The sequence below is a fragment of the Hypanus sabinus genome, chromosome 9, assembly GCF_030144855.1.
Source record: "Hypanus sabinus isolate sHypSab1 chromosome 9, sHypSab1.hap1, whole genome shotgun sequence".
Lineage (NCBI taxonomy): Eukaryota > Metazoa > Chordata > Chondrichthyes > Myliobatiformes > Dasyatidae > Hypanus > Hypanus sabinus.
The window spans coordinates 123,574,296-123,601,965 of record NC_082714.1 but is presented as its reverse complement, the minus strand read 5'-3'; the positions used below and the strand labels follow the sequence as shown (position 1 = coordinate 123,601,965).

Sequence of the window (27,670 nt, the reverse complement as noted above, 5' to 3'; positions counted from 1 at the left end):
AAGGAAGCACGATCTCCATTCATAGAACTGATCCACTCACTTGATCACTGCCCATGATGCAATGACCTTCTGCGATCTTTAGCCCACCCTGAGAGTCAATACATCTACCACCACAATCCCTGGTACTCCTCCACCCTTCCATGGTAAGCCCTCACCATAGTCTTCACTGTAGCCCAGTACTCATAATTCCATCCCAATCCTCAATGATCCATCAAGATCCTTGAACTATTTAACATTCCCTCTAACCATTATCTTCAATAATACTATCACTCTTGGCATTTATTGACCTAACCTTTCATATTCTTTGCCACCCTGAAAATCTTGGCAAGTCTACATTTATGGTATCCTCTACTCAGTCCTCAGCATCTTTAACTTCAATCCTCAATCTTCTGCATTCTTGGACCCTGTCCTCAGAGCCTATCATTGTCCACATATCTCTAATTAGTCTAGACTTTGTGCCCTACTATACCAGTCACAGTCCCATGTTGGTCAATGTTCTTTCCTCTTCCATCCCAAGACTTCAATCTTCCCAGAATTCCATGCTGGACTCTTCCCTTGGCTGATCACAGGTCTGAGTCAGTTCAGGGCTCACTCATCAACTTAGCCTCAGGACCTTAGTAGACCAGACAATGCCTCCCTTCTGCTTCTGCTCCTGTTCATTTATATTAGTTCTGATCATCCCTCTCTCCCTGCAACTTTGTAGTGGGGACCTATCACCAAGAACAGTTATTGGTGCCTTGTTACAATGCCAAACCATTTGGGAGCTCTAAAATTTCCGGACAACTGCAGTATATTGTGATTATTAGCCCATACAGTGCATTTTGGACAAAATGAACATTTGTGTTAACATTGTTTGATAACCGCATGTGTAATACTTTCTATAACGAAAGAATTTTGTTTTCCTTGCAGTACTAACAAAACACCAATATAGTCAATGACAAGCTGAGGGTAAACGTTCCTTCGGCTTACTTATATGGTCCATAGCACCATCTAGAGGATTTCTGAAAGAACATCGTGTTAAGATGGTCACATGTGAGCTTCAATTGCCTCTTGGCATTTTGGGTTATTAACTTGACTCCCACTCCCAATCATTATACAACCAGTCAAACCGGAAAAGGTGTGTGTGTGCATGGCAGCTGTCAGGTAAAGAATAAAAGCCATCTCAGCTATAATGAAGTGCTTAACTTACGGTTAATTATTTCCCTGAGAGCATACATAATCAGAAATATGACCTCAGACAAATTACAAGAGAGTCAACGGTACCTAAGGTCAAAGCCACTGCAGGAGTTATCTAAAAAGTGAGAAAGTACTAAGGAAAACAAACATCTTGTTGTATGTTCCAATGAATGCTCCGAACAGGGTAAATGAAATCGGTAAATTGGTTTATTTTTGTTATGTGGATACAGTACAGTAAAGTACTTGTTTTATATATTGTCTATACAAATCAATTCATTACATCTGATCAGAACAGGATTGTCAGCAATGCTGCCTCACTTTGTTTTCAATAGGTTTCAATGGGTTTCAATAGGTCCATTTAATGTCAGAGAAATGTATACAATATACTCCTGAAATTTCTTCGCAAACATTCACAAAAACAGAGTGCCCCAAAGAATGAATGATAGTTAAATTTTAGCACCCCAAAGCACCCTCCCCAACACCCCCCACACACAAACAGCAGCAAAGCAATGACCCCCCCACCAGCAAAAAAGCATCAGCACTCGAGCGTGTAGCAAAGCATCAGTAATGACACAGACTTGCAGTACACCAAAGACTACTCGTTCACCCAGTATTTGACATACCACATGCTCTCTCTCTCTCCCTAATAAGAGAAAAAGAGGTATTTCTATTTCACAGCGAGTGGGTAGACATAACACCATAAATCAGCAAGTTGTTTCGTTAAAAATCTGTTGTGCCACTTTTTCCAACTTCTGTGCCCAAAGAACTCTATGTCCCTGTGCACACAGCCAGCAGCCAGCTTGCTGCTTTCAATCTTCTGTGTACTCCCATGACACATCAAGCAGCAACACTGGCCTTGAATCAACCCGTCTCCAGAGCCACGAAAATCCAACACCCTGAAGGTGCACTAGTCTTCCAGGCTATATCCTTGGCATATTAAAAAGCAGCCAGTCATGAGGTCCTGAGAGAAGATACCATTTCTGTGAAGAACCAAAGTCAGTGTGTAACTCCGGGTCAGGGTCTTCAAAAGAACCTTGAAAGGGAAAAAAAGAGATATCAAAGATAAAAATAAATCTGTTTCTGAAGATTGTTGTTTATTGTAGCATATAAGCCCTGTCATGGCTAGTCTAGGACTCAATTTCACACCGGTGTTATCTCTTGGCAACCTTGAAGCCTACTAATGGAGGTCATATCTCAATTTTTTTGTGAAGGTCAGGGTCACTTGATTTGAATGCTGCAGTTCTAGACTTCAGTAGGGAGCAGATCTACTGGTTCATCCATGGCTTCAGGCTTGGGAACACCTGGATTGTCTTCTTTGGTGTAGTCCTCCACATACTTGCTGATAAAGTCTGTGCGTCTTTGTACGTTTACCAATCTACGGACTTATACTGTCGCATAGATCAGCATCGCATGACCTTCCATACTGGAGATGTATGTTCCAGCTTATTTGTTTGCAGGGAGAAGCAGCTCAGCTTGGTGGACTGATTTACTAAAGTGTGATCAAGGAGTGACTCGTTAGGCATATCTGCTGGATGTACAGCAGTGGGCAAGGCGGTATAGGTCCTGGAGTGACAAGGGATGTGCTAGTGTGTTTTGGTAACTCACTCTTAAAGTTGGCCTGATTGAGATGACCAGCAATGATGAAGAGGACCTCAGGCCATCCCCTTTCAAAGCTGTTGATCATAGAGCATAGCTTATTGAGTGCAAACCTCATGTCTATCTGGGTAGGATGTAGACTGCCATCAGGATAGCTAAAGTGAATTCCCATGGTAGTTACTATGGGCAGTATTTCACCATTAGGTATTTCAAGCTGGGTGAGCAAGAACTTGCCAGGACCATAATGTCTAAACACTACATGGTGTTCATTAGAAAGCAGACCCTTCCACCTTTAAATTTGCCCAAGTACGCTGTAGAATCCATCTGGGAAATTGAGAGACCCTCGGGTTGTATGGCACATTCAGGTGAAGAAGATGCATGCAATGTTTTTCTGGTGAGACATAGCTTGCAGCAGTCCTTCAGTTCTCTTTGGTAGGTCATAATATGACAACTGCACAACTGCAAAATTACGAGAATAAATACACCATATTTAAGCTGATGTTGTGGTTTCAGCATGTGTGTAAAACCCTCTGTCTGTGTGTGTGTTTATGAATTGGAGAAAATGCTGCGTTTCAATCCCACTATATGGAAATGTAAGAATGATAAGGAATGATGGGAATTGCTGACAATGGTATCTACTTCAATGGACAAAAATCTATGTTAACTAAATCTGAAGTATCACAGTGATTAGGAAAATCCACATCAATTGAGAAAGTCAGCAAATCTTGGTCAACTTATCAAGCAAAATTCAAAAATGAAACAGTGTGATTTGTACAGTTTTCATTATGTTGAATATATGCATTTCTAATATTGTCAAGGTTTTCCATGATTATTTTTTAATGGAAAATTTCAATGGAGAGTTGATTCTCAACTCTCAATTGAAATGTTGCCACATTCCCAAGATACAATCGTAATTCCATTGTGTAATGAGAAGATATTGCATTGTCAATGATGGTTAAATGGACGTCAGTCCAACATGCTCAAATAAGATGTTGTATTGATGTCTATTTCCTCTTTTGGAGAAATATAGAAAGAACCCATGGCCACATTTTCAAAGACTGGAAGGGAGCACCCTCTAGTGTTCTGAATAATTACTTTACCCAACTTCACAGAAGAAACAGATGATTTTATCTATACCGTTTTGCTGTTTGAGACCCTGCAACATTTATCCTGTTAACATTTTAACCATAGTTCGTTGGCTGTAAACCTTGGCTTTGGGGTGTCTTGAAATGCTGATAAATAGCATAGATGTAAATCTTTCATGTATATTGTTAGTTCATTTCTATGTTGTTAAAATGACTCATATGTTTTATATATTGACTTGAAGTTACTTATTCATAGTTCACACACTGTATTCTTTCATTAACGACCCTCAATAGAATGAGTGGTGGTCCTCTGCTCTTCCCTGAAATCATTCTGATATTTTGTCATGTTATTTATCCTCAATTTCTTCAGTCACCCTGACAAATTTCTTTTCCATACCATATGATTTGTACTACCTCTCTAACCAACGTTATCGATTGCAAGCCTGATGCAATGACATTGGGCCAAATAATGGAACTTAATTATTTGCTATGGGCAATAATTCTCACCAACAATTTCAAACCCTTCCAGAGCAACAGCATTAACTGTTTGAAAGACTAGTATAGGACAGGGCTGGACCTCAACTGAACATAAGTAAGCAGGTAATATTTAAAGCATGATTCAAATTCAATTTTCAACATAAAGAACATCTAATCCTACTTCAATCCATTAGTTTAATTCACAGTCAGTAATTTGAAACTTCCTAAGGAACAAATTTGAATTAGTAAGATGTTGAAATAATTTAAGAATAGCCTTGAGAGCAACAGGCAGTCATATCATTAAAGACATCCAATTATTGAAAATTAGCAGTCAACATCTTCCATCAAAGACATACATCTTTCCTTTTATGGATCTAATGCACAGATTGTGAGTGGACCTCATCGAGATCCAGAATCCTCCATGAATCCTCTGTCCCTATAGATAGTTCACAGTCATCTCATTCCCATAACAATCCAACCCTCAATCTCAGAACACCACAGCTCCTGAAGCTCCTCCAAGGTGGATTCAACTTGCATTCACTGCTTATGCTAATATAAAGATGCTTTTGTATGACTTCTGGCAGTGTGCGTAGGGGAACACTTTGGATCTTGTGATCCTAATTCTATTAGTTTCTGAATAATTATGCAGAATAGGACTGGTTCTCAGATTGAGGTTCTACATTTGAGAATAATCAATTTAGATGGCATCAGAATGGATCTGATATAGATTGGGGTAGGTTGTTTTCTGGCAAAGGGATGCTTGGTAAGTAGAAGGCCTTCAAGAGGAAACAACTGAAGGTCCAGAATTCATATTTCCTGTTAGAATAAAAGGCAAAGCCAACAGATTTAGGGAACCTTAGTTCTCCAGGGGTATATAAGAAGAAGGAGGTGCATAGCAAATATATGCAGCAAGGTAAAAATTAGGTGCCTGAGGAGTATAAGAAATGCAAGAGAACATTCAAGAGTGAAATCAGGAGGGCTAAAAGAAGGCGAGAGATTACTCTGGCAGACAAGGTGAAGGAGAATACCAAGGGGTTCCATAGATATAGAAGAAGAAAGCCCTCAACTCTGAGGGGAAATGTTTAGCATGCTTTCTTGTTTTTACGAGGCTGAGTTGCTAGTTCAATGCTCAACCCAGCACAGATGGAAAGCGTACAAGGGAGCCAGCTGGATTTGAACTCAGGAGCCTTCCCCCCAAAGTCCACCACCAGCCTTCCATAGATATATTAAGAGCAAAAGGATAGCAAAGGACAAAACTGGTCCACTTGAAGATCAGTGTAGTCATCTGTGCATGGAGCTGAAAAGAGATGGGGGAGGTCATAAATCGATTTTTTTGCACCTATATTAACTTGGGAGGCAGACACAGAGTCTATAGAACTGAGGGAAAATAGTAGCGATGTCATGGACAGTATCCAGATGCAGTGGAGGAGGTGCTTGCTGTCTTGAGGCAAATTAGGATGATAATTCCCGAAAACCTAAAAAGTTGTCCCCTCAGATCATGTGGAAGGCTAGAGCAAAAATTGCAGTGGCCCTGGCAGAAGTATTTGAAACAACCTTAACAATGTGCGAGATGCCAAAGGACTGCACAATAGCTAAGATTCTTTCCAGTATTCCAGAAAGGCTCTAATAATAATTTGGGAAATTATAGGCCAGTGAGCCTGAGCCTGATGTCAGTAGTGGGTAAGTTATTGGAAGGTATTCTAAGGGACAAGATATATAAGCACTTGGATAGAGAGAGTCTGATTAGGGATAGTCAACAGGGCTTTGTGCGTGGTAGATCGTGTCTAGCCAATCTTTTGGTTAATTGAGAAGGTTACCAAGAAAATTGATTAAGGAAGGGCAGTGGACATTGTCCACATGGACTTTGACAAGACCTTTGACAAAATCCCACATGGAAGTCCAGTCTAATAAGTTCAGTTTCTTGGAATTCAGGATGAAATAATAAATTGGATTCAACATTGGCTTAGCAGAAGAAGCCAGAGAGCATTGAAGATGGTTGCCTCACTGATGGGAGGCCCGTGACTAGTGGTGTGACACAGGGATCCATGCTAGGTCCACTGTTGTTTGTTATGTACACTCAGTAGCCACTTTATTAGGTAACACCTGTACTCTTGTAAATATTTAATCAGCCAATCATGTGGCAGCAACTCTATTCATAAAAGCATGTGTACATGGTCAAGAGGTTCAGATGTTGTTCAGACCAAACATCAGAATGGGGGAAGAAATGTGATCTAAGTGGCTTCAACCATGGAATGATTGTTGGTGTCAGACAGGATGGGTTTGAGTATCTAAGAACCTGTTGATCTCCTGGGATTTTCACAAACAACAAACTGTAGAGTTTACAGAGAATGGTAGAAATAAAAGCAAAGAAAAAAAAATCCAGTGAGTGGCAGTGAGAGAGGTCAGAGCAGAATGGCTAGACTGGTTCAAGCTGACAGGAAGGCAAAATAAACTCAAATAACCATACGTTACAACATTGGTGTGGAGAAGAGCATCTCTGAACATGCAAAATGTCAAACCTTGAAGTGGATGGGCCACAGCAACAGAAGATCATAGACATATACTCAGTGGCCACTTTACTAGGTACAGGAGGTACCTAATAGCCACTGAGTGTATACCTATAAGCGATGTCATTATTTATGCTATACTGCAACTACCTTGAAGCCTGAATCCAGTAACAGAGCAGTTCAGTGGATTTTTCAAGATAAAGTTCATAACACATTCTTTACTAAAACTAAATATTAAGGCCATATACCTTGGAACATTTAAGCAATGTAGCATGTTACTGTGGCATTGCAGGGTATGCTTCCTTTTAAGAATGATCACAATGAAGCTACATGGTGAAATGAGTGAATTCAAAATTAATATGGACATGCATCAACTGTCCTTTACTTGCATATGTCATTATTTTCAAATTGGACATCCAAAGTGTCGATTGTATTCCTGCTTTTAATCACAGTGACTGTGCCTAATTCTGGAACCTGATGAGAAGCATGTGATTTCAATTTTAATTTCTATTTGTACTTCATTGTCATTCATTACTTCTTTTCCATTGAATGAGGGAAGTCCTGATCCTTCACTGAGCTGTATTTCCAGCAGCACTATAATTAAAAGTGGAGCAAGAACCCGAAGGCCACTCATGAGCAGCAGAAGATGGAGAACTGAGAAGCAAACCAAAGGAAGAAAGAGTCAACTTTTGGTGTTCTCCCAGCAATATCTGGGTCCTTTTATTAGTTGACCTTTTATCTCAACAGTCATACAACATGAATGATTCCAGTTTTGTATGCCTTCATTTAAATATTAAATATTAACTTTATTTGTCACATTCAATGAAATGTGTCATCTGTGTCAATGACCAATTAGGTCTGAGGATGTGCTGGGGACAGCCTGCAAGTGTCACCATGCTTCCGGTACCCATAAATTGTTTCCTCCCTTCTCGCTAATTTCCTCTTTACTGGCTGATCCGCTTAAGATTTTTGCCATTATTGTGCTCCTGCTCTAGGCTGTGCAGAGAATATTTCTTAGGAATTCCTTAGGATCAAGGATAACTTACTTCCATTTCAGCTGTGTGTAATATGAGATCAGAACCACAGACTCCTCCATGGATGGTGTAAGAGTATTTGATGGGATGGGTCATTTGTGAGATGGTCTGTTTTCTCTATTATTTAAATGGGCTTCTGTATACTTCCAATGCAAACCCACAAGTTCCTTATTACCATGCTGAAAGCACATTCTCTGCTCTGAGTGGGCATGGGCAAAGATTCCCAAGGATCAGCAGAGATGTTGAGAGTGTTTCAAAGATGCTTTGTGCATATATTTGGAGCTTTTCTTCTATTTATCTGTTGATCCTCAATACAACAGAGTTCAGAGTACACTGTCTATTAGTGTGGTGCTGGGTATGCGAAGGACAAGGCCTGACTATAATAAAGGCCTTAATACTGGGGGCATTGATCTGAATGCTGAGATTGGGTTACTTACCAGTCCAGAGAATTTATAGGATTTCTCAGAAACTGTGTTGGTGGTATTTTTTCCGCAGCTTGAGGTCCTAAGTGGGTATTAATATTAACAGCTCATTTATAGTATCACCACATGAGGTACAATCTCCCAAATCCATTTCTACTGTCTCTTCTCATCCCCAGTTTGAGGGACCAGACCCACTTCCTCCCAAATGGTGATAAATAACCTTTCATAAATACTGAGACACTCTGCAAAATCCTGAAATTCCTTTAAATCTTGATCTCTTCTGCAAGCACCGAAACCACCATAATCATACCCTGTCATCAATGTCAACTCCCACTTACCACCCTCTTTCAACTGTTGTCAATGTAATCTTGAGTCTCTACAGAGAAAGCAAGGTGATTGCAATTGGAAATCTAATGTGACATTTGCCAGACAAATAGTCAAGAGACCCATACCCGATTTTGGAAAAGCAATGACAATACTGTTGCAGTGCTCAGTTTTTATGGAATGGGAGGCTTTTACTCAATCTTGTTTGTGACAGAGAATCCTTCCACCAGTAGCACAGAATGATGCAAACCCTTATCTCAGAAATAATGCAATTTCTCTGGTTCTGTGCACATCAGGTAAAAAAAGATCCCTATTCTGCAATCAAATGGCAAATATGATTCCCCAAAATCTTGCTTTACAATATGAAGACACCTTACTATGAACACAAGCCTGATCCAGTTTTAGAGTCACAGTCCTACAAATTAAATTATGACCAATCCATTATTACAGATAGGACAATCCATAATAACTATCTGGATATAAATAACAAGATAAACAAGCAGAATAACTTACTTAATAGATTTAGCCATTCCATACACACATAGCAAACAGAAACCATTAAGTGAAAAACACCAGAAATATGCTGAATCAAAAGAGGAAATTGAAAGACTATGGAAAATAAACAGGGTGTATATTATAATATCTATATATAGTACTATCTACAACTGTATCATCCCAAAGTCACAACACAATAATATTAAACAATTAAGCCTACACAAGAATACTTATATAAATCTCCAGAAAGCCACAATACTATATACTACTAGAATAAAGTTCCTAGCCATTGGGAAATGAGTGTGCTTACTTAAGCCCATACCTCAAATTGTACTGGTTTGAACAGAGAAAAACAAAAATACAACAATAATAACTTATTTATAGGAGCACTTTTCATACAAACAGTATAAAAGGCATAGACCGCCATTTAACTGAGTAACAAATTATGTATTTAAATGAAATTCAGACAAATTAGAACACTACCAAAACTACTACAGTACTATAAAACTGTAATAGTTCCTAATGGTTATCAGAAGAGGAATTAGTGCAGAGTACGCCGCTTTTCTAAATGAACAAAACCAGCAGACACTAGTGCAGATAATAGACAGGCTTCAAACAATGCTTTTGATGATTGCATACTCAAAATCTTCATTTCATTGTAACATTCAAGATGATTGTTGATACCTCCAAAGTCTTCATAGTTCTTAAATTGTTGAAGTAGTGAAATCATTTCATTTTTACTTGCAGCCATTTCAAGCATTTCCAAGCATGAAAGCTTGAAACCGCAGTGAATATAACAGTTCTAAATTGTCTTACGACATTATTTGCCAACCATCAATGACAAAAATCACTGCTTTTTGAACACAAACACATGCAACCTGTTTGCTCTAAGCTGGTAAGCTAACAGCCACATGATGCTAGTTAAAAACTGTCTGGCAACAGTCCCAATTAGGTGGCATAGTGTCCCAAATAAACAAAGGGAATCCCAGCTATATTCTCCATTTTTTTTTCAGAGTTGTCCCAAATCAAAACTGCCCTGATTAACTGATGGCCCAATTAACCGGAATCCACTGTACTTGTGGTTTCACAGATCCATCTCATTTCTATTACTCATACTTGGCATTGTCAATAATTATCTGATGTTTATGTGCATCTGTTCTTTAGGGGTGTCTTTTCCATCAGTTGTACTAGACACAGCAAACGCATTTCATAATTAATTCAGATTCATGAATTGATTCTGTGTTGTCAGAATATTATTCAATTCCATTTTTACTTGCTTCAACATTCTTAAATCTAAGTATTGTAATTAGAAGGCTGAAGTATGTAATCAATATGACATGTATTTTTTTTCTTCTCTTAAACACGTGCAAAACAACCTTGGCCTCTTTGAAAATAAAAACAGTTCCTCCTGCACCTTGTGTTTGTTCATCTGGATTTCCAACATTTTCAGCAACTGCAGAATCTCTTGTGTTTAGTATCAATTTTATCTGAAATCATTACCTTCAAACATCCTTTAAAAATAGGGCATGTCAGACACTCGGGAATAAACGTTATATAATTCGAAATTTTGAGAAATCATATCTTCTTTAGTTTCTCGGAGTACATAATGCATCTTCAGCTGAAATTGCTAACAACCTGCATTAAAAAAAAATCCAGGGTAAGCTTTTGGGAGTACTGAGGTCTTCATATTAAAACTTCAATAAAGGCATGAAAACTTGGAGAAAAGTACGTAAAGAAATTATTTTAGCATGGAAAATGTATACATAAACTTACAAAAAAAGTACTACTCTTTACCGTTCAACGCTTATAGTAGGTAAAAAGCTCATCTGTTAGAATTATTATCCATCATGATTTTGGCCCAGGTATTTCACACACTATTTAGCCTGGTAGAAGATACGATATTTGGTAATGTTTTGCACCACTATTGATGTCATCAGTGTAAGAGATCCCCTTTTCCAGCTTTAATCTTATAAACTGGAATTTATTTGGGTGCAGCTTAATCACTTTCAAGATTCACTCACCGTTTAGCTGCAAGTATGTTCTATTACTTTGCAGTAGCTTTTATAATTTAAACCAGGCTTTTAGACATGTGGTCGGCCATCTTTGGTTAAGCCAGTGAAACAACATACCAATCTGACTAACTCTGATGACCCACAGTGACTTGAGCTTGCATTCAATTGCTAAAGTACTCATGCAAATGGGATCAGTTGACACAGCAGTAGGTGCCAGGTTTTAACTGGAGGTGTCAATATTGTGGAGACCAATGACCAAAATGTGTTAGAAATCTGCCCCAGGAGGCAAATGCACGTCCATGTTGGATTAGGGTCCAGATTGCTGATTTTATTGTTCTTTTTCTTGCATGGTTTTAACTTCCTTTACACTTAATTTTGTGTTTGTATAATGACCTGGTTGTGAACGCTTAACAACTTGCAATATACATGGTCCTATACTACAGTCGTTTATTTGACTGCAAAACTGAAGTGTAACTCAGTTAGTACCTGTCCAATTTTCTTATCTAAACTGATTTCTGGTTTGCAGTATTAAATAAAAACATATACTTAAACTCTTCTGTTACTTCTTTTTAGTTGCTTTGCTTGTTGGTACAGGCTGACTTTCTCTGACCTGTACATGATGAAAATCGAATGAAACAGCTATAAGATTTTCATCTTTCATGACTTCTAACAAACCTTCTGAACAACATCATCTTCAAATCTAATACTTATGAAAGAAGACATTATTTCCAGCAAATCTTTAGAAACACTATTTCTTTAAAGATCTCTCTGATAATGAGTTTTCAAAACTATTTACAATGGTGATATGTGACCTGCTTAAGGGTGACCTTAAGCTACATTTCTCTTGCTGGAATGGTTATCTCCAACAACATCAAGGTCAAATTCGTCACTGGAATATTCAAAACAGCAGATGTGATTTGCAATATACTGCTCACTGCTGCATCAAAGAAGATAAATGGGTGATTTGATTTCAGCAAGAAACAGATCACTTCTTCACCAATGGGAGTTACAAAATGGAGACAAAAGAGGCTACAGATGCTGGAATCTGGAACAGCTCACAAAAAGCTGGAGTCACTCAGCAGGTCAAGCACCATTTAAGGAGAAAAATGGACTGTTGACATTTCAGATTGAGATCTTTCATCTGGAGTGAAAGATAGAGGGGAGATTTTCTGTAAGGAAAGGATGAAGCAAGAGTTAGAAGACAGAAAGGGGAGGGGGTAAGCAGTACTAGTGCCCAAAGCTGGGAGCTGATAGGTAAAAGAGACAAAAGGCTTTCCAAGACACGCTGGCTTCTCATAATTGCAAGCAGCCACTGAATGCACCCATATGCCCAAAACAATTCCATTCAACACCCAACTTTTTTATCACAGGAAATGTTTTTGCTCACACAACATGCAGGCCTCGGTGATCTTCAGAAGCTGTTACTTGTAGTCAGTTCAAAGTGTCCTGGCAGGACTCACAATGAACCCATCCTTAGGAAAAGCAAGCTCTAACTCAGGGCAGATGTCACAAATCCAGAAATGGTGTTGGAGCTGAAAATTGTTCTTCTTTCTACCGATGCTACCCGACTTACTGTGTGTTCCAGCTCCCTCTGCTTTTATGTACCATTTCTAACTTGGCTTCATTCATTTGGTGAGAATTACCAACTGCCAGTAGATGGCAATAGATAAACAAAGCAAATTCAACAACACCCACATCAAAATATAAATTAAACTAAACTTCTGTTTTGTATCATAATTCTAATGTTCCTAATTATTCCTTTGATAGCATAGTCAATTTCTATCAAATTGTAAAGAAAGCTTTTGGTACATTGATGTTTAAAAATCAATGTATTGAATATAGAAGTTGAGATGTTATGTTGAAATTGTATAAGATGTTGGTGAGGCCTAGATTGGAGTATTGTGTACAGTTTTGATCACCTACCTACAGGAAAAATGTCAATAAGCTTGAAAGAGTGCAGAGAAAATTTACAAGGATGTTGCCAGGACTTGAGGGCCTGTATTACAAGGAAAAGTTGAATAAGTTAGAATTTTATTCCCTAAGAGTATAAAATAATGAGGGGGTATCTATGTGATAGAGGTATGCAAAATTTTGCAGGGTATAGATAGGTTAAATGCAAGTACTTAAGAATAGTCTTAATGGCTTTTGCTTAGTGGCTCTAATGTTCACCATCATGAAGTGCTTTGAAAGACTACAGTCTTCAACCTTGAAGCAACCTTGAGACAACCTTGACCCACAGCAATTCACTTACCACTGAAACAGTGGCCCTACTCATCTCTGGAGCATCTGGACAGTAAAGACACCAATGTTAGACTATAAATTATTGACTACAGCTTCAACTTCAAAAGTATAACTTCAAGCAAACTCAACTCCAAACACCTAGACCTGAGACTCAACACCTCCCTTTGTAATGAGATCCTTGACTATTTGATCAATAGACCACAATCAGTAAGGATAGGCCACAACACCTCTGCCATGATTATCAGCAATGGTGTTCCACAAAGCTGCATCCTCAGCCCCTGCTCTATTCCCTATACACTTGTGATTGCATAGCCAGGTTCTGCTCTAACTCCAAATATAGGCTTGCAGATACTACCATAGTAAGTCACATCTCAAATAATAATGACTCGGAGTACCAAAAGAAAATAGGGAGCTTAGAGACATGATGTCATGACAACAACCTTTTCCTAAATGTCAGCAGAACAACAGAGCTGGTCATTGACTTCAGGAAGGGGAGTAGTGGATGTGCAGGTATTTACTTCAACAATGCTGAGGTTGAGAGCTTTAGATTCTCACCAGCAGTCTTGTCCAACCATATCATGACCAAGAAAGTTCACCAGCACCTCCACTTCACATGGCATATCCCATGTGATTCTCACCAATTTTTATCAACACACCATACAGAGCAGCCTATATTAATATCCAGATGGATTAGTTTAGTCATAAACATGAGAAGGTCTACAGATGCTAGAAATCCAAAGCCACGCACACAAAATGCTGGAGGAATTCAGCAGGTCAGAGAGCATCGATGGAAATGACTAGATAGTCGATGTTTTGGGCTGAGACCCTTCTTCAGGACTGAGAAGGGTAGGGGATGATCACAGAATAAAAAGGTGGAGAATGGTTTGTACCTCTCACAGTCCAACTCTACAGCCCTGTTGTGAGAGGTGGAAGTGGGTAAGGCTAGCCAACAGGTCTCTGGTTAAGTTGTATAGACCGATCCCCCGTACAATGGATATAACGGATTACAGAAACATTGATGAACTTCAACCATACCATTGACTTTAGACGATGGAAACAGGAGGTCATCAATGGCCAATGCTCCATGGAAGCTGCTGGCCTATGAAGGAAAAGAATTAGTTGTTTTGACAACTGCTCTGTGTACTACAGTAAGAAATTACAGAGAGTTGTGGGCATAGCTCAGCACATCATGGAAACACATCCATGGACTCTGTCTACACTTCTTGCTGCTTCAATAATCAAAGTCTTCACCAAATCTGGATATTCTCTCTTCTTTCTCCTCCATTTTGACAGAAAACACAAAAGCCTGAAGCACATACTACCAGACTCAAAGACAAGCTTCTTGACTGAATAGTTATAAGACTATTAAACTGTTCCGTACAATGACAAGATGGATTCACCTCACAGTCGATCTTGTTATGATTTTGCACCTTATTGTCTAATTGCATTGCATTTTCTGTGTAACTGTAACACGTTATTCTCCCCCTTATTGTTTTATCTTGTACTGACTCAATGCACTGTTGTAATGAATTGATCTGTATCAACAGGATGCAGGACAGATTTTTCACTATTTTTCAATAATAGGTTTACCAATCTAACAAATTCCTGCAGGAGAATTAATTATGTTTATAAAGACATTTGTGAAAATAACCTAACAGTTTCTTAGAGTCATGGGACACTATGGCACCAAAACAGGCCTTTGGCCCATTCATTCTGTGCCAAACTTTGCCTAGTCCCACCAACCTGCACCTGGATCATAGCCCTCCATACTCTTCCCGTCCATGAACAATACTGTGCAAAAATCTTAGGCACATATATATGAATATTAATTTCTCGAACTTCCAGTAATGTCCCTCCTTTCTTTCACCTTTCCCCCATCCCCTTTCCCTCTCTCACCTTATCTCCTTGCCCACCCATTGCATCCCCGCTTTTCTTTCTTCCATGGCCTTCATTCCTCTCCTATCAGACTCCCCCTTCTCCAGCCCTGTATCTCTTTCACCACTCAACTTCCCAGCTCTTTACTTCACCCTCCCCTTCAGGTTTCACTTATCATCCTATGTTTCTCTCCCTCTCTCCCCGCACCTTTTAAATCTACTCCTCTGCTTTTTTTCTCCATTCCTGCTGAAGGGTCTTGGCCCAAAATGCTGACTATATGTTTTTCCGTAGGTGCTGACTGGCCTGCTGAGCTCCTCCAGCATTTGTGTGTGTTGCACATATATATAACTAGGTTGCCTAAGACCTTTGCATAACACTGCAATAATTTTATGTATTGCACGTGAGTGATAACAAACCTGATTCTGATATGGGTCTCTACAGACACTCTCCTGAGGTTATGGCCTGCTCCAGCTGCAGTGATGCCTGGCTTAATGTCTTTGTAAAACTTCATTCTGAATGCTATTTACTTACATTATTGTCTGCATGATTTCTTTTTCTCTCTGAGCACTGCGTGTTTGATGATCTTTCTTTAAAAGGTCCTTTGGAGTTTCTTTGTTTTGTGGCTGCCTGTAAGGAGACAAATCTCAAGGTTATATAATATATACATAGTTTGATAATAAATGTACTTTGAACTTCTGTAGACTGGGAGTGGAAATGGGATAGGGAGAGGGGAATCATGATTGGGAAAAGGGGAAGGGAGAGGGAATCATGGTTGGGAAAAGGGGAAGGGAGAGGAGAGGGAGCGAAAAACAGCAAAGAGACATTCTGTAATGATTGATAAACCAATTTAGTTGGATTCAGATGATTCGGTGCTGGGTTTGTTTCCACCTGTGCCACCTCCCACCACTGGAACCTCTCTGCCACCTGTCCCACACCACCGCTGGGCACTCCACCTTTACAATTCCCAGCAGCCTTTGTTCCCATTAGATTTACAAGTTAATTTTCTGCTCCACATTGACAAATACAGGACTGTGGAAAGATCTTAATAACTCTCTTCAAATTTCTCTCAAATATTGTAATCAAACTACATTCACCACTTCTGCTGGCCGCTCATCCCACGCTCTCAGCACCCTCAGAGTGACTTTCCCCTTAAATATTTCATCTTTCACCCTTAACCTATGACCTCTACTTCTAGTCTCACCCACCTCAGTGGAAAAAGCTTGCTTATATTTACCTTATCTATACCCCTCATCGTTTTGTATACCTCTATCAAATCTCCCCTCATTCTCCTATGCTCAAGGAAATAAAGTCCTAATCTAGTCAACCTTTCCCTTTAACTCAAATCCTTGTCCTAGCAACATCATTATAAATTTTCTCTGTACTCTTTCAATTAGGCTTTACCAATGTCTTTTACAACTTCAACATAACATCCCAACAACAATACTCAACACTTTGGTTCATGAACACCAATGCGTTAAAAGGTCTCTTCATGGTCCCCTTCACCTGTGATGCTCCTTTCAATGAATTATGGATGAGTATTCCTAGATCACTCAGTTCTACCACAGTCCTCAGTGTCCTACCACTTACCATATATGATCGACCCTGTTTTGTCCTCCCAAAGTGTCCTCGCACTTGCCTGCATTAAATTCTATCTGCCATTTTTCAGCCCATTTTTCCAGCTAGTCCAGAACCTGTTACAGGCTTTGATAGTCTGCCTTGCTGTCCACAATGCCCCAAACTTTGTGTCATCCACAACTTTGGTGACCTAGTTTAATACATTACCATCCAGATCAGCGATATACGTGACAAACAACAATAGACCCAGCAGAGATCCCTGCAGCACACCACCATTCACAGGCGAGTGGTCAGAGGCAACCATCTACTACCATTCTCTGGCTTCTCCCATGAAACCAATGTCTAAACCAAGGAAGTTCTCCTGGCTGAGGTATACAGTATGAAAGGTCAAAGTCTTGGGTAAGAATTTAGGATTGAGAAAAAGAGAAAACAACTTCTTTCAGAGGATGTTGAATCAATGGAAATCACAAACAGAGAAAACACTGAATGTATTTATGAATGAATATTACTACATGGAAATGCATTAAAAGACATGAAAAAGAGAGGTAATATAATATTGATAGTTATAAATCTTGCTGAATATAAGAGCAAACCTGAAGTATTGAATGACCAAATCCTGCTCCTATGTACTATGTTTCCCTTCATTAAAACGTGACTTCTCATCAAGTCCAAGAATTCCACTAGTACTTTGACATATAACTAGGATAATATCTGCCTACTCAGTTGGATGTGAATCATCCTATTCACCATTTAACTAATAAGAAGAGATCAGAATCATGATTTATCCTTCAATTAATGATTATTTACGACTTTTGTGTATTCTGAGAAACTCTTGTTACTGGCTTTGGAGCAATAAACCTACTATTTCCTGCAAATTGGTTTTATTTCCAATTTGCAGCATCTGCAAAATTCTTTTGTGCCTTGTGTACAAATTGTCTATCTTGTCTGTCTGCAAAAGAAGAGTCAGCATTTCATAAATAATTCACTGTGCAGCATCCGTCAGTTTTCCGATGAAGTAAAAAATGTGACATGAATGCAAACTACTTCAATACACATGCTTCTGATAATAATTACTTGTCAGATTCATAAATCAGGCTCCAAGTTTTTGTGGATTATTTTCAAAGTCATGAGAACATGGTACCTAATGCATGATCAGTAAATGTAATTATTATTTGATCAAAACACTAGCCCTTTCACAAATAGGATTTGTGTACATTTTTTTATTTCAACTTCAGTAAAATAAGATATTAACCAAAATTAGAGTATAATGCATTGGGCTAGCACCCTGACATGTTTAGAGGATTGCTCAAAGGACAGAAAACAGAGGATAGGTAGGAATGAATATTTTTTAGGTCAGGAGGCTCTAAGAGATAGGATGCTGCAGGGGGCAGTGTAGGTTGTGAGCACGATGCACAGAATTTAGAGGGATATAGCAGAGCTAAATGAGTTAGTAGATATTTGATGGAATACAATATGGTAAAATGTAATGTAAATCTACTTCAGTTGAAAAGAAATATAAAGTTTTTTTTACATATAGCAAGATATCTAATGGTGTTGTTCAGAATGACCTGAGCATCCTTGTACACAAATTACTAATAAGTAATATTTAAATTTAGCAGATAATTGGGAATGTAAGTAGAATAACAGCTTTTATTGTGAGGATCTGGATTAAAAAAAAACAAGAGATATTGCTTCAACTACACAGAGCCCTGGTGTGGCTACATCTAGAATGTTGTGCAGAGATGGTCTTCCTACCTTAGAAAGGATAAACTTGCAGTAGAGTGAGCATAGCAAAGGTTTGCCACATTAGTTGCTGGGTTGATTTTTCTTATGTTAGGTGATAAAGCAGACTGGCTATCTTCATCAGAGTTTATAAGAATAACAGATAATTTTATTAAATATAAAACATTTTTGAGGATAGACAGTGTAGTTGTCTATCTTTCCCTTGGCTGAGGTGTCTGGAATGAGAGTCACAGTTTCAAGACAATGGGTCAGCCAACTGTGACAACAATGACCTCTCATGTAAGTGCAGTATGTGAAAGGTAAGACACAAGGCTGAAGTAGCCACAACCATATTTCAGCTAGATATGCTAAATAATAGATTTGATGAGCTTCCTTCTAAGCCTCTGGTCAATTTAATTCCCCTCAAGAAGTGGCTAAGTACAAAGGCTATGGGATCCAATGACATCCCGACTGTAACACCAAAGACCTGAGCTCTACAACTAGCATCGTCTCATGTTAAGCTATTTCAGTAAGGTTGTTACAATAACATTTATCAAAAAATGTGAATAAATGGCCACAAAACAAGTAGAAAAAATCCATTTTAACTAAATTTCACCCAATATTTAATCATCAGCAAAGTGAAGGAAGCGGTCAATGTCAGTGTTAAAGTGACCCTTTTTCAACTATAGTCTTAAGATTGTGCAATAAATCCTGGCTTCACCACAAAAATTAATAAAATATACCTTGCAAAAAAGGGCTGTGAAGAATCACTTGCAGAGTATACTCCAGACAGGTATCAACACATTTTTTTGGATTTTAACAGGATCAGGGATATGGGATTTGCACAGGAAATTGACATTGATGTAAGATCAACAATAACTTTTGAATGGCAGAGTAGGCACAAGGGGCTGAGGATCCTATTCTAGCTTCTATTTCAATGCTCCTTGGTTTGCCCTGTCATGAGTGCTATATTTGTTCAAAAAAACTCAAATTGTAACAGCAGTGAAGTAACAAATTATTTGTATATTGAGGCAAGAGATTTCCAGTTATTCCAGCAGTTCTTTAAGTTTCACAATTTACAGCATTTTGACACCTTAAAGCCAAACCTTAGGATTTTATGGAAATGACACCTTTGAAAACTTACTGGCTAGTTTTTGACTTTAACCATTTCATGAAGGGCCTAATTCTATGATTTGGGTAAGAAGATTAATTTTGCATATGGTAATGTCAGTTTGAATACATGAAGGAAGGGAGGAAGTGGGCAGTGGAGAAATTGTTGGCATTTCTCAGAATAACATGAGAATTTTCTTCCCCTCTGCCATCTGATTCCTAAATGGACATTGAACTTTTGAACACGACCTCACTTTCTTAATATGTATTACTTCGGTTTTTTTGCACAAATTTAATCTATTCAATATATGTATACTATAATTGATTTACTTATTATTATTTTCTTCTATATTATATATTGCATTGAACTGCTGCCGCTCAGTTAATAAATTTCACGACTCATGCCGGTGATAATATACCTGATCTAGACCCAAAATGTTCACAGTTCTTTTCCTCTGAAAGATGCCTCTAGACCCAGAGTTCCTTCAGCACTTTTTGTTCTAGTTTACACCATCTTCAATTTCAGGTTTTAGTTTTTTTTCGGGCAGAGGTAGAACAGTACAGCACAAGAACAGGCCATTTGGCCCACAATGTTGTGCAGAAACAGCTAAAAAGCAAATCAAAAACACCCAAACTCTAATCCCTTCTGCCTACACCATGTCAATATCTGTCCATCTTCCTTAATTCCATTTGCCTATCCAAACATCTCTTAAAAGCCTCTAATGTATTTGCCTCTAGTAAATCGTTTTTTAACAATCTTATTTGAAAGCTGTCAAGCTGAAATAGAAAATTTGAATTTTTCTTTTTGCCTCATTAAAATCTAAGAGTTTTGAGAATACGGTATTCAGTCATCCGTAAAGTACTCAGATTTCAATTGGTTGGTTGTGTTAGCTCGGACAAAGGTATTATTTCATAAAGCCGAATATTTCAGAAAGGAAATTTAATGTATTATCACCAATTGCTCCGTCTTTCCGTCTCTGCCGAACTCAGGGCAATGGGCTGCGGTCGGATGCCGTGAGTCGGATCGGGTGGGGCAATTCACTCTTCACAGTCACCTTGACTCATAAGCATCTTCCCCACCTCAACTCGTGGGCTCGGCATTGCTGGACGTACGGAAGTGCCGAACTTGGCTCTTCGGGCTTTGCTTCGAGACCGGCGAGTGACCCCGTGCACAGCACAGCCAATCAGCGCCGGCACCCGTGTCTCGTTCAGCCCGCCGCTCAGCAGCGCAAACAGAACTACAGCTCCCGGCAGCCCCCGCGAAACGTCGTCGACCACGTCCAGTCCGAGGGAAAACCGATTTCATTATTTTACCACGAGCAGCGCCGAGTGATAAAATCTATATTTGTGGGTCAAAACTGAAATCTGGCTTCGTTGTTCCGCGAAGCGTCCTGTAACCTGAGAAAGTGACTGCAATTTGGAGCGGGCCATGCACACGCAGAAAGGCCGCAGCGCTGCGTGCGCTGATTGGTGGGCGGGCTATTTCCGGCCGGCGGGTCGGGGTGCCTCTGATGTCAGCAAGTTGAGATGAGGAGGTAGAAGAGAGAGAAAAAATACAGCGTCAGTGAGGCCCAGAGGGGAAGGTACAGCGTAGCTACATCAGTCATGGAGCAGGAGTTTGCGGAGATCGACAAAAACGGAAGCTGGCCGGCGCTTTATCAGGTGAGGGCGTTACGTGGGGCTGGGGCTTGAGAACGAAGACGGGCTGGTCACCCTTGGTCCTCAGCTCTCGGGTGGTAGGTTCCCTGTAAAGGAGGACAGGCCGGGGGTCCGGAGTGCAAACTGCGCCTCGGTGCTGTTACTGCAGGCGGATACTAAAAGCATTATCTCCCGCCTGTATGTGTTTTGTGAGATGCCTGCGGATTGTTGCGGGCTTGTCCAATTAATTACTGCTGTCAGCAGCCACTTCTGCAAATTACTCAATAACCATTGCAACAAAAAGCTGCCACTGTTTCTTTGGCGATTCGCTGTTAATTTCCCACAAGCGGGCTTTAACCGAATATTTTATAATGATTAGTGTTGCATAAAGTGAGATAAAAGTTTTGAAATTTCTAATCGAATTTTGCTCTACAACCTCAAGGTTCGTCTCCACTATATACACGTTACTTTCCCGGCGACACTTGCCTTATTTTTTTATGTGAAACCGACTGGTGAACTACAAAATTTTAATTACATTTCGTAAAAATGAGGTAATTGTTTAAATCTAATGTAAGACTTAACGGTTTCCTGTTTCTGTACGGTTCAAACGGGAAGAATAAATATCTAGGAAAATTAGACTTAATACGGAAGGCCACAGAATTCACACTTGCCTCTATCTTGACTTCACTATATGTGCCTCTGTGTACCGATCAGTATATTTAGAAGAATGATATTTAGAATTTTGCAGATACGCTGTGTTTCAGTGCTGTATCTAAGAACTTTTATATTTTAAGTTGTTAATATAACATTCCAAAGCTGTTTATTCTATTTTCTGACACTAATATACATGTATTTGTGATAATGATTCTGAAAAATAGATTTAATCCCCTCATTATCATTTTACTGTAATTTGGACCATAAACTTCATAAGTTAAAATGGACCAAGAAGTTTCATAACTCCTTATTTTTGGAAGGGGGTATTTTTTTGTTTGCAGGCATCAGCAATAACTTTCATTTGTTAAATCCATTTATAATATGAACTGCTTTGCAGATGTATGAGCAAACATGGTGGGCCAAATGCAGATGTAATAAGCATTAATAGTTATTATATTATTTACACTTAGATTAATAAACCTAAAACTATAGGAATAGTTGAAAATATTTTCAAGTGCAGTGAAGGCTGGTAAAATGAGGAGATTAAATTTCTGTGAATTTTAAGGAAGCATCTAGTAAGTCAATGAGAAATGGACAAATATGTATTATTAAGAACTGAAGAAGGTTATAGGATCCAGTGAATCAGTGAATTTTAGTTCCTTCCCAAAGTATGGATTCATTAACGATTTCAATGCCAGATGAAGAATGATGGTACATTTCAAAAGTCATTCTTTTTAAACAAAAAAAGTGGTGTTTAATATATTTCTTTTTAGGTATATTTGTATTTTATTTCCTTACAACTAGGAGGAGAGCATTTGGCCCATTAATCCTTTTTCATTGTAACAAATAGTAATAATTAATAGTAACAAATTTATCTATTAATTTTACTCCAATTTGGGTTGTGTGAGGGCAACCTATCTACTCACAGGTGAAGTGTGCAAACTTCCTATAGAGCTGGAGTTTGTGTGTACACACTGTTCTACTGTGCTGCCCTTGTTTCTTAGTTCTTGAAGATTTTGCCATACCAATTGTCTGGATTAATTCCAGTAATTACATTACCTTTGGAATTGTGCAATCATTAAGAGAAACGCAAAGTTTAAAATTTTATTTTGGAGTCCAACATTCTGGTAATAAATGTTTTTGTTCTTCCATCTGCCCAAATCTAGTCAAGTCCACTAATACATTTCTTGGTTAGCTGATAAATGTATTAAGTCAACCAGGTGCTGTCTAAGTATTTAGCAATTAAACATCTTCATTTCTGTAACATTTAACATGGTTAAGGGAGTGATGTCATTTAAAAAGGACAAAAACTTCAGAAAAAAGAATAATCAAAATGGGTTCACAATAAATTAATCCAGAAGAGGATTTGGGTAAAATCTCTATAGATATTAGGTTTAAAAAATATGACACATTTGAGCAGATTACTCATTATGTATCTGCTCCACTTACTATCCATTTTTTTAAAACTTTGGTATGTTTTTATGTGTCTTCATTGGGTTGGTATACTTCACACACCCTGCATCATATTGATTTCAAAACTCTATTTGCACTTTTTAATGGTGGCCCAGACCCTATGTAACCTGCTTAAATCCATCATGTTTACAAACTTGTTTGTATCTTCTGCACTAATTTTATCGTGAAACCACCTTGATTTTCCCATTTTCTTAAACTCATACTTTCTAAATGACTTTACTTCGCTATAGTCTTAACCTTTTGAATTTTGCAATCTTTAATTAGCTTTCACTTCAAAAAATTCTAATAGAGGGGTTTACATTCCTAACATTATTTATTGTTGCATGATATAGGAAATTGCAATTTTTTCTAAGTAAAACAGTACGATTTTAGAATTACAACACAAGCTGTCATTCTGTACTCTTTCAACCATTTGTTAATATAGATAACAAAATGCTTGGCTGATTTGTTTACAGCAGGAACTTGCCTGAACAGCATTCAGTGTGAGAGCTTGTCCAAAACTTCATTGACTAAATCGCTGTGCCTTATCTAAATGTAGTTTGTTTAGAGAGGGGAGAAAAATCAATAATGGCAGATTACTGTAGGAAGCCTGTGAATGTCAAGCCATGATAGCTGAAAGGAAATCAAAATTTGGTGATGAGCAGCGATGTTACATGTAACACTTTGTGAAAAAAGATGGTAACATGTTTACTTTTAATTGTGACCAAAAACAGTTCTTCACATTGTGTTTATGCTAACCGTGTGAATGAAACACATTAGTGCATTTTAATATATTTGTGCGTTAACATTGTGGGGCCCTATTCTTACGTTTCTGTTGCCACCTCAAATTTTAACAGATAGTCCTGGAATCATTTTCTTTTTCAGAGTTCATTATGGGTATGTTTTTGATCTAGATAATTCTCAAAAGCCAGAGCATCTATAGGAAGAAGCACCGTCGACATTTCGGGCCGAGACCCTTCATCAGGACTAACTGAAAAGAAAGATAGTAAGAGATTTGAAAGTAGTGGGGGGAGGGGGAAATGCAAAATGATAGGAGAAGACTGGAAGGGGTGGGATGAAGCTAAGAGCTGGAAAGTTGATTGGCGAAAGTGATACAGAGCTGGAGAAGGGAAAGGATCATGGGACGGGAGGCCTCAGGGGAAAGAAAGGTGGGGGGAAGCACCAGAGGGAGATGCAGAACAGGCAAACAACTAAATATGTCAGGGATGGGGTAAGAAGGGAAGGAGGGGTATTAACAGAAGTTAGAGAAGTCAATGTTCATGCCATCAGGTTGGAGGCTACCCAGCCGTGATATAAGGTGTTGTTCCTCCAACCTGAGTTTGGATTCATCTTGACAGTAGAGGAGGCCATGGATAGTAGACATATCAGAATGGGAATGGGATGTGGAATTAAAATGTGTGGCCACTGGGAGAGCCTGCTTTTTCTGGTGGACCGAGCATAGGTGTTCAGCGAAATGGTCTCCCAGTCTGCATCGGGATTTGATTTGAAAGTAGGAGGGGGAAATGCGAACTGATAGGAGAAGACTGGAGGGGGTGGGGTGAAGCTGAGACCTGGAAAGGTGATTAGTGAAAGTGATACAGAGCTGGAGAAGGGAAAGGATCATGGGACGGGAGGCCTAGGGAGAAGGAAAGGGGGAGGGGAGCACCAGAGGGAGATGGAGAACAGGCAGAGTGATTGGCAGAGAGAGAGACCAGAGGGAGATGGAGAACAGGCAGAGTGATTGGCAGAGAGAGAGACCAGAAGGAGATGGTCTGCCAATCACTCTGCCTGTTCTCCATCTCCCTCTGGTGCTTCCCTCCCCCTTTCCTTCTCCCTAGGCCTCCCATCGCATGATCCTTTCCCTTCTCCAGCTCTGTATCCCTTTTGCCAGTCACCTTTCCAGCTCTCAGCTTCACCCCACCCCCTCCGGTCTTCTATCATTTTGCATTTCCCCCTCCATCTCCTACTTTCAAATCTCTTACTATCTTTCCTTTCAGTTAGTCCTGACGAAGGGTCTCGGCCCGAAACATCGACAGTGCTTCTTCCTACAGATGCTGCCTGGCCTGCTGTGTTCCACCAGCATTTTGAATGTGTTGCTTGAATTTCCAGCATCTACAGATTTCCTCAAGTTTATTTCAGTTGTCTTTTAGGTCTGTTAGATAGGTTAACGTTTTGCTATTTTTGTGAATAAACTAGATTTTTTTTGCAAAAGGAACTCCAGAGTTGTGTCCTGATGGCAGTGTGCCTGTATTTTTAAGTGTATTCACCTAAAAGCACAGCTTTTAGTTGAGACTTGCTAACTTCTGTTTCTTCATTTGACTCTATCCTGGAAATCAATTCCTCTCCTAAAGATCAAACAAAACTCAAACATAAAAAATGCCATTCCATGCAATAGCCACGGTTCCTACATGTAGATCTGAATTCACAATTTGTATGCAAAGAACACACATGAAGAATGGTGGGAATATACATATGTAAATCCCAGAGCCTGTATCTCTCCTGTGGGTTCTAGAGTGGGAGATGGTCAGAGGGCGGTAATGATCTTTGGGGAGAAACTTGGCCTTGAAGATATAAACTTAGGGTTTCAAGAGCCAAATGTTGGCTAGCCTTCACAAAGATAGTGGACTTGGGCAATATATGCCTGCATTTGGCTTGTTATAACAATTTGCTTTTTTAAAAAAAACCAAATTGAATACTTTTTAATATAGCAAAGATCTGAAGTCAGAATGGAGGCAATAACTAAATGTTGTAATGCAAGGCTAAAGAGGGGTTTAAGAGGTATCCTGGAGACAAGGGGCTAGGGTGCTGCAGAGATCTAGAATGGGAATTCTAGAATTTAGGGGTTGAGAAGTTGAAGGTAAGGCCATGGTGAAAGTATTTAAATTTGAGTATGGTCATAGAGGGTGGCTGCAGAGGATAATAGACAAGGAAGAGCAAGCTATGGCAGCAAGATCTGTTTGCTGACTTACAGCTCCAGAGACCTGGGTTCAGTCCTGACTTCAAGTGCTGTATATCTGAAATTGCCATGTTCCCCTTGTAACTGTGTGTTTCCTGGCTGCTCTGGTTTACTTTCCATGTCCACTGTAAATTCCCCCAGTCTGAAGGTGAATGGTGGAAGTTGCAGGGAATTGGTGACATTGTGGTGAGAATTTACCAAAAGAAATCAGTGTAAATGGTGGTTGATTGGTGGCACAGACTTAGTGGGTTGAAGAGCCTGTTTCTGTGCTGTGTCATTTTGACACACAGGGATTTGAAAATGAGTGAATTTAAAAATTGAGGTGGAAGTTAATTGGGAGCAAACCTATTGTGGTAGGATTTTTGTCTTGAACATGTATTGGGGTTATTAGTCCCAGCCTTTATCCATTTTAACTATAGTGCTAATGTTGTCATGGCATCCCTCCCTTAGCCATGTTTTGTTCCATAATTCATTGTCAGAAGAAGGAAATCCTCTGAGTTAATACTCACCTGTGCTACCACTTTGCAATGTTTACTGGGTTTTCTGGTACACTTATTCAAAAGTGATAGCAGAAACAAACATTAATTCTTGTCTGTTGAAGCCATAATGATAGTTATTAATGCCCTAAATATCTCCTAATCTGTTGCAGCAGTGTTTGAAACATCAGTCCCAGCAAATTATATTTTGGCACTGTTTTGTTTATCCAAAATTTCAACTGAATTTGCTTAGATATTTCTGGGAAAGACAAGTTGCTCATCTCTTCATTTGTGGAAAAACTTGGAAAAATGTTAATTCAAAATAAGTACCTTCGCTGTTACCCCAGTTGACTTTTGCTTCCTTCCCCCTCATTTATTGATGTGAAACTTTGTTTTTAAAGTGTTAATGCTCACATGAAAGTTCTGTGCTTTTTTCAAATCTTTCCCTTTCAGTTCTTACTTCATTTTAGGATTTCGTGTTCACACAGTATATGACACAAGTCTCTTATTGTAATCCTTATTTGCAGAAGCAATGTTTTTATTATGTTGATCCCATATCCATGAATTCCCTTATGGTGAAAAGATATCAGTTCTTATCTTGAATATACTCAATGACTGAGCTGGCATGTGCCTATTGGGTAGTGAATCCTATCCTGTTTGTCATTATAGGTGCTATCTCTTACACCAAATTTGATAGAATATAATATTAATGGTAAGACTCTGCATTGTGGAGGATCAGCAAGATCTTGGGGTCCGTGTTCATAGGACACTCAAAGCTGTTGCACAGATTGACAGTGTTGTTAAGAAAGCATATCATGTGTTTGACCTTCATCAACTGTGGGA

General features: G+C 39.0%; 1 protein-coding gene and 1 long non-coding RNA gene across 4 annotated transcripts in view; one reads left to right on the top strand and one right to left on the bottom strand.

Moving 5' to 3' along the window:
* Window positions 1-1,376: 1,376 nt before the first annotated feature.
* Window positions 1,377-20,883, bottom strand: LOC132399774 (uncharacterized). 2 transcript variants are annotated; one of them, XR_009514071.1, is made up of 6 exons: window positions 20,607-20,883; window positions 15,776-15,871; window positions 14,405-14,468; window positions 10,617-10,751; window positions 8,313-8,379; window positions 1,377-2,209 (listed from the first exon to the last, which is right to left on the bottom strand). It is a non-coding gene; the product is annotated as an uncharacterized LOC132399774 (long non-coding RNA). The 2 variants fall into 2 exon arrangements; XR_009514072.1 differs by lacking the exon at window positions 8,313-8,379 and having other exon boundaries at window positions 20,607-20,876.
* A 241-nt stretch (window positions 20,884-21,124) lies between these two features.
* The window catches only part of LOC132399773 (tyrosine-protein phosphatase non-receptor type 1-like), a 109,983-nt gene continuing 103,437 nt past the window's right edge, over window positions 21,125-27,670 (top strand). Inside the window, exon 1 of one of the 2 annotated variants that reach the window (XM_059980506.1) lies at window positions 21,125-21,313. In XM_059980506.1, coding sequence (XP_059836489.1) covers window positions 21,257-21,313 — 57 coding nt within the window. In that variant the 5' untranslated portion in view covers window positions 21,125-21,256. The remainder of the gene's footprint in view (window positions 21,314-27,670) is intronic. The other variant, XM_059980507.1, reaches the window with a different exon arrangement.